Here is an 11713-nt window from a genome sequence, read left to right on the forward strand (position 1 = left end):
TCCATGTCTCTCAACCACACTCCCATCCTCCTTCCATGTCCCTCAATCACAGTCCCATCCTCCTTTCTTCCATGTCTCTCAACCACACTCCCATTCTCCTTCCTTCCATTTCCCCCAGGCAGACTCCCACCCTCCTTTCTTCCATATCTCTCAACAACACTCCCATCCTCCCTCCATTTCTCCCAGGCTGACTCCCATCCTCCTTACTTCCATGCCTCTCAGGCAGACTCCCATCCTCCTTCCATGTCTATCTACCACACGCCAATCCCCCTTCCTTCCATGCTTTCCAGTCACACTCCTGTCCCGTTTCCTTCCATGTCTTCCAGCCACACTCCCGTCTTCATGCACCCCACACCTCTGCCTCTCTTTTATTATTCCCCTCTTTACAGTTTTTGTCATGTGCATATAAAATACTTCACTCACAACACCAAACGCTGGAAACTTTTGTATTATATTTTATTGAAAACTATAAAAAAAGACTTTGAAAGAGAAATATTTGACGTCTCCGCCTGGAATCCTTCTGAAAACATTCCGATCCGCCGAAAACACAAAATAAGCCCTCCACCCCTTCGATGAGACGTGCAGTGCGGCATTATATATCTGTTCTTAATATACAAGAGGTAACCATTAGAGGACTGATACCATGGGGAGTATTTTAGATGTGCTCCAAGAAGGGACTCTACCCCCAAATTCACGGGTAACAGAATTTCCTGTTATTTATTGAATCATAAAATTGTTCTACAGATGGAAACGTTGGCGGAATGCCACCGTACTTTGCCACCAACCTCAAAGAACAGGTCAAAGGGTGCTTCCCGTGTGACTTCTGTACTTGTGTTGAGGATTTCTTTTCCAAGTGAAACATTTTCCGCACCCTCAACATTAAAAAGGACGCTCTCCTTTGTGGCTTTTCTGGTGCATAAGAAGGGAGTCTTTCCGAGTGAAACTTTTCCCGCACTCTGAACATGAAAAAGGACGCTCACCCCTGTGACTTCTCTGATGCGTAAGGAGGTTTTCTTTCTGCGTGAAAGTCTTCCCACACTCTGAACATGAAAAAGGACGCTCGCCCGTATGACTTCTTTGGTGTGTAAGAAGCCTTTCTTTCCGAGTGAAGCATTTGCCGCACTCTGTGCATGAAAAAGGGCGCTCGCCCGTGTGTTTTCTCTGATGCGTAATAAGGTTTTCTTTCTGAGTGAAACTTTTCCCACATTCTGAACATGAAAAAGGACGCTCACCCGTATGACTTCTTTGGTGTGTAAGAAGCCTTTCTTTCCGCGTGAAACATTTACCGCACTCTGCACATGAAAAAGGACGCTCGCCCGTATGACTTCTCTGGTGCGTAAGAAGATCTCCTTTCTGAGTGAAGCATTTTCCACACTCTGCGCATGAAAACGGACGCTCGCCCATGTGAATTCTCTGGTGTTCAATAAGTACACTTTTCCGAGCAAAACTTTTTCCGCACTCTGAACATGGGAACGGACGCTCGCCCGTGTGAGTTCTCTGGTGCACAATACAGTTCCCTTTCACACTGAAACTTCTCCCGCACTCTGGGCACGGAAATGGACGCTTGCTGGTCAGTTCCCCTTGTTTCACAAGAGATGATTCTCCTACAGAATACTTTACAATGCCATTGTCCTCTGTGATAAAACCCAAAGAGCAAAGAGAATTTTCTCCTGAGGTATCCCAGACATATCGTCCATCTGTGGAGAAGAAGCATTTTATGAATCATAAAATCACGGAGTCATCGCCACCTCATGTGTTGGTCACATGACGTTATATTGAGGAATGGAGATGGACCTTCCATATGGTGTACAGTATCTCCTCCTCATTTGTTGGGGACATGACGTTATATTGAGGGATGGAGATGGACCTTCATATGGTGTCCAGTATCTCCTCCTCATTTGTTGGGGACATGACGTTATATTGAGGGATGGAGATGGACCTTCATATGGTGTCCAGTATCTCCTCCTCATTTGTTGGGGACATGACGTTATATTGAGGGATGGAGATGGACCTTCATATGGTGTCCAGTATCTCCTCCTCATTTGTTGGGGACATGACGTTATATTGAGGGATGGAGATGGACCTTCATATGGTGTCCAGTATCTCCTCCTCATTTGTTGGGGACATGACGTTATATTGAGGGATGGAGATGGACCTTCATATGGTGTCCAGTATCTCCTCCTCATTTGTTGGGGACATGACGTTATATTGAGGGATGGAGATGGACCTTCATATGGTGTCCAGTATCTCCTCCTCATTTGTTGGGGACATGACGTTATATTGAGGGATGGAGATGGACCTTCATATGGTGTCCAGTATCTCCTCCTCATTTGTTGGGGACATGACGTTATATTGAGGGATGGAGATGGACCTTCATATGGTGTCCAGTATCTCCTCCTCATTTGTTGGGGACATGACGTTATATTGAGGGATGGAGATGGACCTTCATATGGTGTCCAGTATCTCCTCCTCATTTGTTGGGGACATGACGTTATATTGAGGGATGGAGATGGACCTTCATATGGTGTCCAGTATCTCCTCCTCATTTGTTGGGGACATGACGTTATATTGAGGGATGGAGATGGACCTTCATATGGTGTCCAGTATCTCCTCCTCATTTGTTGGGGACATGACGTTATATTGAGGGATGGAGATGGACCTTCATATGGTGTCCAGTATCTCCTCCTCATTTGTTGGGGACATGACGTTATATTGAGGGATGGAGATGGACCTTCATATGGTGTCCAGTATCTCCTCCTCATTTGTTGGGGACATGACGTTATATTGAGGGATGGAGATGGACCTTCATATGGTGTCCAGTATCTCCTCCTCATTTGTTGGGGACATGACGTTATATTGAGGGATGGAGATGGACCTTCATATGGTGTCCAGTATCTCCTCCTCATTTGTTGGGGACATGACGTTATATTGAGGGATGGAGATGGACCTTCATATGGTGTCCAGTATCTCCTCCTCATTTGTTGGGGACATGACGTTATATTGAGGGATGGAGATGGACCTTCATATGGTGTCCAGTATCTCCTCCTCATTTGTTGGGGACATGACGTTATATTGAGGGATGGAGATGGACCTTCATATGGTGTCCAGTATCTCCTCCTCATTTGTTGGGGACATGACGTTATATTGAGGGATGGAGATGGACCTTCATATGGTGTCCAGTATCTCCTCCTCATTTGTTGGGGACATGACGTTATATTGAGGGATGGAGATGGACCTTCATATGGTGTCCAGTATCTCCTCCTCATTTGTTGGGGACATGACGTTATATTGAGGGATGGAGATGGACCTTCATATGGTGTCCAGTATCTCCTCCTCATTTGTTGGGGACATGACGTTATATTGAGGAATGGAGATGGAGCTTCATATGGTGTACAATATCTCCTCCTCATTTGTTGGGGACATGACCTTAGGGTTAACCCTAAGATTCCCCAGAAATGTAACCACATATGTTCCAAAGGAACTCATACACCTCCAGGCCTACCCTACATGGCATGCACAAGGAAAGGAGTGCAGCACAAATTGAACAAAAGGAGAAGCAATGCTTGTTTCAGGGGGTCAGGACATGCCTGGGGACTTCTGTGAAGATCTCCTGATTCACTTTCAGCACCCACACCGGTTACTTGCTGAAACGTGACTTTGTTGCAGCATATTTTATCACTCACCTGTCCCAATATCTAGAGACGCTTTTTTCTTTTTATTGTTCGTCACCCCGGCCTCCTCCTGACCACCCGTCTCGTACATGTCTTCCTCTTCCGCTTTAATATCCATCCTGTCCTCACCCTGAAACAACAGAATGATATCAAATCTTCAACCCCCCGAGCACTCAAAGGTAACAATCAATATAATGTCACACGGTGTGGAGTCACTTTGGCGTTCCGGATACTTTCTTCCACCGACCTGATCATGGTGGGGGATGGCGAGATCTTCCTGGGTGGAATCCCAGGAATACAGAGGACGGGGACATGTCTCTGGTGGCTCCATCGTAATGCTAACATCCCCCTCGTCATACTCATCCTTTATTTCCTTTTTAATAATAATATTATAATTCTGCAGGTCTCCTCTCTGAAAAAGAAATGAAATGTTTACAAATCAGCTCAAAAAAGACTCAACTGATTAATAAATGTTCAGCATCCACCTACCTGATCATGGTGGGGGAGGGTGAGATCTTCCTGGGTGGGATCCCAGGAATACAGAGGACGGGGACATCTCTCTGGTGGGTTCCTCTTACTGGATCCATCTGTAGGAAACACACACACTGACTGAATACATTGTTTCTATGTGTGTATCAGATGATGGGGGACGTAGGCGGAGCCTCCGTACTGCTCTCTCCTCTTACCCGGTGATGTGAGGGGCGGGGCATTCTCCATCACCACGTCCTTGTAGAGATCCCGGTGTCCTCCTAGATACTCGCACTCATCCATGGAGAAATAGACAGAGACATCCTGACACCTTATAGGAACCTGACACACATAATGATACCGTCACCACCCAGACACGCCCCTTGTCTGTTCCTGGATCATGTCCCAGAATTCCCGGCACAGCTCACCTCTCCCTTGTCTGGTGGCGGAATCACAAACTCCAACTTTCTGCAATAATCGTTGGCTGACACGGTACAATATTCTACTACTATAAACCATAACAGAGACTATGGAGGACGGACATGACGGGGGGGGGGGCTACTGGGTGTAAATATAAAATAATATCTTATTACCTCCTCTGCTTCCAGTTCCAGCAATGTCTCCTCTCTACGTTCTAGAAACAGAACTCTCACCCGTAACTTCCTGTCTGTTTCACATCAGTTCCTGTTTTCATTCTTACGTTGTTGCATGTCCGTAGATTCCGCTTGGTGAGATCTCCTCCTGGTGGGGAATATGAGAACTTCAACCTCCATTTCAAACGTTAGTCCCGGGACTGATGATCGCTCTCCAGCACTTCTAAAGGCCTTCCAACTTTTTCTCCTCTCTAATCTATAGTTTTGAGGCAAGGGTGACGGCGCAGTGCCTCTGGTGAGATTCTGGGAATGATGAGGATCCCAAATCTCACGAGAAGACAATCTTGTAGTGTCTTCTTGGCAGATTTGAGGTACCTGCAGGGCCAGACTGGGGACAAAAATGCTTCCACTCATCATGATGGGGGACGGTGTGACCATCCTTTGTGGAATTCCGGGAATACAGAGGACGGGGACATCTCTCTGGTGGGTTCCTCTTACTAGATCCATCCAGGGGCGTCCCGAGGCCGGGTGTCACCCGGAGCGGATATCGGGTGACAACCCCGCCTTGACGTTATCGCGCGGTTATCCTTTTGATACCTGCCGGCGGCCATCTCGGTGATGGACGCCAACAGAGAGAGGAGGGGACGTTTCACCCGGCAGGATAAGGTATGCCGCCGGCATTCTATCGAAAGCACCAACTCATCGAAATCTCCAAGTACCTCACGGCCGGGTACTTGCAAGTTGGAGATTTCTACCAGACGGCGCTAGACTGCAAAACACAAAGACTGACGGAGCTTCTGTACAGCTGCATTGTAACAATATTCAGCATGTGGCAAACTCAACGAGTATTCTGAAAACGCTCTGGGAGTTCCAGAAGATGGGTGAGGCGCTGGGGAAGTCCTGGAGGCCAGCATGGGAGCGAGGTGACGAAGGAGCCAGAGATCAGGAGGTCTCGGGAGGATCGTAGGGAATATTTTGATATGTCATGTGATTTGTGAAGGGAAAAGGGGGCCCCAAGGTAATCGGTGGACCCTACTTTCTCTTGCAAGGTCCGCTTTACCACTTTCGGCCCAAAACCAAAGCTGTAGAATGAAGTGTTCACGCCACTGAGGTCCTCTCTGGCATAGTCAGGACACAGGCGGTTGTGTGCAGCTATGCCAGGTTGGCGATTGGTAGTCTTCTCACGAGTCGGGCTGTAGATAATAACAAGATCAAGCAATGGGTAGTCCCAAAGATTGTCCCATTCCCCATCATCGAGGATTACATTTTTTGGGGGTGTTTTTACATTTATTTACCTTTTTTTTTAAAACTTAACTTTATTGCTCTGACATAGGAGGCTCAATGCCCCCCCTGTGACAGGTCCTCTTTAAGAAGACATTGGGGGTCTATTAGATCCTATCGCCAGCCCCTCAGAGGGTTTTACACATGGTCCCAACACTGCCCATGTATGGCATAGGTAAGAGAAAGTCACTCCCGTGGTCTTGTGGTAGTGAGGACAATGCACTGTGACACTCAGTCCTATATAAAATGTCGGCAATATAGAGACAAGAACCATCTCTGCCACCATTTGTAATTGGTCACCAACTTCCCTGTCAGTACCAGCTGGCATTTTAGAGCCACAGGCCCTGCAATATAAGGGGGCGGGGTTAAGGCTGAGTAAGGGGGCGGAGCTCTTGTACACCGGTAGGAATATCCCAGCGCAGCTACTCACACTGTAGATGGTACAGCCCCTGCGGCGGGGGGGGGGAAATGGTTTCTGGAGTGGGTACTTTCTCACAGCGGGAATCTTTGAGCGCAATAGACACGCCGCAGGTAGTAAAGCCCGTGCGGCAAAATATCACAAATGGTATAGCCCGAGCGCTGTCACTGTGGTATAGGTATTGCCAGACCCTCCCCCCCCCCTCCATGAATAAAGTTGGTACAGTCCTTCGGCGGGAATCTCCTCACGCTGCTCAGCTCAGTCAGAAGCACAGGCATCGGGTCACGCGACCTTCCTCAGCCAATCACCGAGCGGCCCGACTGCGACCTCTAGTATCACACTTGTATCCTAGAACGGAGCCATGTTTCCGAGGTCCGGCACCTTACTTTTAAGGTTACGTGTTCTCCAACAAAATGGCCGCCAGCCTCCCAACCATATCCCCGAACTGGGGACACTTTTGTGAAGGAACACAGAGCGCGGGGGCGGTGCTCTATGAGAAGAGCTCACCTCAGCGTCTGAGGAGAGTGAGAGAGAGGTCTGACTGACTATGAGGCGCTGAACTCCTCACAGGACACTGTGGGCGCCATTCACTGTTCATTAACCCCTCACTGTCCCCTCCATAGTGTGCATTAACCCCTCACTGTCCTGTCCCTACAGTCTGTGTACATTAACCCTTCATGGTGAGTATAAATTAACCCTTTCCTGTCTATAGTCTCTGTATACCGTAGTAACCATGCATGTATATATATATATATATTCCCTTTCCTCTCTATAGTTGGTGTAAATTAACCCTTTACTGTCCCTTTCATTATATATATATTTATCCCTCGTTACCAATTTAACCCCTTCGTGACCAAGGCCTTTTTTCCACCCATGTTATAATCCACATTTTAGGCCTGAAAATGAATTCAAACCCCCCCAAACGTGATATATCTTCTGAAAGCCGAGACGGCGGCAGGTTAAAATTGTTTACGTTGCCCGATATTAGCGCAACGTGTTATCAAACCCCAACCTTTTGTAAAAAATGCACTTAAATGTCCCAAAACACAATAAAACCCCCATTTTTAAAATAAAAGATGAGGTGACGACGAGTAAATAGATACCCAACATGCCCGGGTTAAACATTTTGTGCGTCCGTGGAAACGGCGACCGAATCCAGTACCCCCATGAAGTCCATAGACGACGCTTTAAAAGCCTCCCCCTACAGGTCATCGGTTTAGAGATACCCAAAAATACTGGCCCTACAATTAGTGCTTTCACTCCGGAGTGCGCGGCGATACCCAACATGTGTAGCGCGATCGTCGTTAATTATTTTAACATTTATTTCATTTAATATTAATTTTAAAAAACATATATTTTTTAAATTTTACTTTAATTGCTATCACATGGGGGGGGGTTTAGAATCCCCCTATGTGATAGCATATTGGCGGTGACAGGTCCTCTTTAAGGTGGCGCTGGGAGTCCAAGAGACCCCTAGTGTCACCTTTACACTGGAAATAAGCTATTGGGGTGCAGACTGCACTTCAATAGCTTATTGCTGGGCTTCAGGAGCCGACCAATGACAGTTCTTGGCCCCGGAAGTGATGTAATACTCGTTGCTCGCGGTCCTATAGTATGGGGAGGAGATCGGGAAAAAACTGAGGTTCGCCGATCTCCCCCCGACGCCAGAGAAGCCGGGCCCGTAGGAGGGGCAACGGAGCCCGGAAAACTCGTCTGATGGGGGGGTTGGCCCGTTTACCGGCCCGGAGAAGCAATCTGGCGGCAGCTGAGTCGCCCGATCACGTCTATTGTAAAGCCGACAATTGTACACAGAGTCCCGACATCTTTAAACGGCCAGGTGCCAGTGATGTACTATGGACGTCACTGGTCACTATGGGGTTAAGGGGCGGAGCTTGCATGAGTGGATGACACCATCTCTACTAGCATTACAAATTCACCTGTGCCCAGAAGGCAGTCACCAATACCAGGATGTAGTGTTCTCCAGACAGCAGCCATCTTGTATCTTCCTTTCTGTCTCCCGATGGCAGATCATTGTGGGCGGCGCAGATGTGGCTCCGGAGGGTGGAGAGGCGGCAGCTTGCTCCCGTGCTCATACGGGACAGGTCCTCTTTCTGCACCTCCCGGAGTTCCATACGGCGTGTGCTCGCTCTCCATTCTGAGGAGAATAAACATTATTTGCCGCCATTTCTTTCTTGTTTCAGTTTTCTGCAGTTTCAGCCTTTAGTGGTCAGTTCAGAGTGACAGGAAGAGGAGGAGCCGTGTCAGGAAGGACTAGAAATAAGCACTGAGCCGGATCTCCCGGGGGCTCTCGTGTCAGGTATGAGGTAGGTTGTCATCAGACTTGTAGCTCTGGTCCCCCCTCGGCCTGCTGACTGTACATTGTGATGATTATCTGTAGGGATCCGACGATTCCGGTTTTTCCGTATCAAGTGTCGATACTTCCGATACTTATATTTCGGTACTCGCCGATACCAGTACTTCCGGTAGCATGGAGCCGCCTTCCGGGGTAATCAGAAAGCCAGGAAGGCTTCTTGATTGCACGGGAAGCCGACTCCATTCTGTTCGGCCGGCTGGATGCTGATTGGCCCGGAAGCCGGCTTCCCAGCCAAACAGATCGGCGCGACAATATGGCGACACGAACCCCCCACCCTGCAGGCACCTCATTCCCCTCACATAGATCCTTAGCAGCCGCCATTACCGTACCAGTCCCTCGGCCAGCTGGGCAGACACCTCTCTCCAAGCTCAGATCTGCCCACGTCTCCTCTGCGCACAGCGCCCACATGATCGTCTCTCAGCACGCTACCTACTGTGAAGCACAGAGGTGGATCTATGGTGTTTTGGGTGGTACGGGAGCTAGAGCAGCACAAGGAATTTAGTCAAAATTTGCGGAAAGCGCCCCCCCCCCCAAATTTTTTTTTATCTTCACAACCTCCCTACTAATCCAACCTTTCCCACCACATCCTACCATACACCACCCTATTTTCTTCACTCTTTGATATTCTTTACCCATCATACCTTTGCTGCAAACCCGAATCTGTATCTTTCCAACTGCTGATAGCTATGGCTATACCTCACTTCTAGGTTTGTAAATTTCAGGTCACTTTAGGATCCCTGACCTCGAATGTGCCACTCGACACTACATGACCCTCAAACCAAATTGTAGCAAAAGTTAGATTTATTAAGCCTGTATTGCGCTCATTACTGTTAATGTTGTTATTATGACTTTTGTATCCGCTGCCTGTATAACTGAACGGTGATGTTCCTGCACTTTTGTTTCTGTGCTCAGTTGAAATTTTCAATAAAAACCTTATAAAACATGTTGGGGAGATGAAAGCAGCATATTAACAGAAAGTATTGGCGGGAGCTGCACATAGGGGCACGTGGACAGTCTAGCATGGCAATGACCTGAAACTTAGGACCAAGTCAACCCTTCAGTGGCTGCAGCCGAGAAGGTTCTGGAACCTCCTGACCTCAACATCACTGAGCCACTATGGAGAGATCTCATACATGCCGAGGAAGAACCTGGAGCAAGAAACTAGAGGAAGAACCTGGAAGAAGAACAAAAAGGAAGAACCTGGAGTAACCTGAAAGAAGAGCCTTGAAGAATAACCTGGAGGAAGAACTTGGAAGAAAACCTAGAGGACGAACCTGGAGGAAGTATCTAGAGGAAGAACCTGGAAGAATAACCTAGAGGAAGAACTTGGAAGAAAACCTAGAGGAAGAACCTGGACAAAGTATCTAGAAGAAGAACCTGGAGAAAGTATCTAGAGGAAGAACCTGGAGGAAGTATCTAGAGGAAGAACCTGGAGGAAGTATCTAGAGGAAGAACTCAGAGGAAGAATAACCCGGAGGAAGAAATTGGAAGAAAACCTAGAGGAAGAACTTGGAGGAAGTATCTAGAGGAAGAACCTGGAGGAACTATCTAGAAGAAGAACCTGTAGGAAGTATCTAGAAGAAGAACCTGGAGGAAGTATCTAGAGGAAGAACCTGGAGGAAGTATCTAGAGGAAGAGCCTGGAGGAAGAACTTGGAAGAAAACCTAGAGGAAGAACCTGGAGGAACTATCTAGAAGAAGAACCTGTAGGAAGTATCTAGAAGAAGAACCTGGAGGAAGTATCTAGAGGAAGAACCTGGAGGAAGTATCTAGAGGAAGAACCTGGAGGAAGAACTTGGAAGAAAACCTAGAGGAAGAACCTGGAGGAACTATCTAGAAGAAGAACCTGTAGGAAGTATCTAGAAGAAGAACCTGGAGGAAGTATCTAGAGGAAGAACCTGGAGGAAGTATCTAGAGGAAGAACCTGGAGGAAAAACCTAGAGCAGGGGGTGTCAAACTCAATTTAATTGTGGGCCGCATCAACATTATGGTTGCCCTCACAGGGCCTGTAAGACTATATAAATGTATCTAATCTTTATCATAATTGCCTCTGCATTCGATGATCTCTGGTTTTAGTAATAACTTAATACCTAGATCTGAAAGTAGAAGTCTAGGAAATAACCTGGTGGGCCGGATTCGGCCCCTGGGCCTTGAGTTTGACACATGTGACCTAGAGGAAGAACCTGCAGGAAGAATGGGCAGCTTTACCTCACGAGAAGATAAAGAACCTCAATCACAACTATCACAGAAGACTGTAAACCGTTGTTGATTCTGAAGAGGACAACACATAATAATAACTCGGGGTTTACAAAGTTTTCAACAGGAGCATTTTATTATTTCCTTTATTGCTATGGTTTCTTTACTGGTTGTGCTGTTCTGTGATGTCTGAGAGTTTAATATGAATCACATGAATAAGAAATCTCTTTGGTCCTGATCACTCATGTCTCCTCCACAGATGGCCCACATCTTACAAATTCTACCGGGCGTATGTAAGCACAGGAGCTCCACTGTAAGAAAGGGGGAAAAAAATGTGATCCAGTTCTGGACTTCAAGTTTGTTACATACCTGAGCTGGTTTGTACAGAAGATGCCTTCTTATTAATGGTGACCATCATCCCTCACGTACGTCTAGTTCTTCATCCTAAAACAATTGAATGGAAGAAAAAGTATTTTAAATGTAATCCCTTACAAACTGGCAACACTCACCCGGAGGTAATACTATGATCTGTGTGCTGCCAATCTCATTTACACTCAGCCCCATCTACCTGACCTTGGTGGGGGATGGTGAGATCTTCCTGGGTGGAGTCCCGGGAATACAGAGGATGGGGACATCTCTCTGGTGGGTTCCTCCTACTGGATCCATCTGTAGGAGACACACACACTGACTGAATACATTGTTTCTATGTGTGT

At 47.3% G+C, this 11713-nt stretch overlaps 1 protein-coding gene across 1 annotated transcript in view; it reads right to left on the reverse strand.

The window, feature by feature from the left end:
• LOC108802693 (zinc finger protein 585A-like) overlaps nucleotides 1-11713 on the reverse strand; it is a 41957-nt gene that overhangs the window by 11961 nt on the left and 18283 nt on the right. Inside the window, exons 4-5 of the mRNA XM_018574549.1 lie at nucleotides 4568-4573; nucleotides 882-1563 (exon numbers count right to left, since the gene is read on the reverse strand). Coding sequence (XP_018430051.1) covers nucleotides 882-1563; nucleotides 4568-4573 — 688 coding nt within the window. The remainder of the gene's footprint in view (nucleotides 1-881; nucleotides 1564-4567; nucleotides 4574-11713) is intronic.

Source organism: Nanorana parkeri, unplaced genomic scaffold, assembly GCF_000935625.1.
Source record: "Nanorana parkeri isolate BGI_ZX_2015 unplaced genomic scaffold, ASM93562v1 scaffold3035, whole genome shotgun sequence".
Lineage (NCBI taxonomy): Eukaryota > Metazoa > Chordata > Amphibia > Anura > Dicroglossidae > Nanorana > Nanorana parkeri.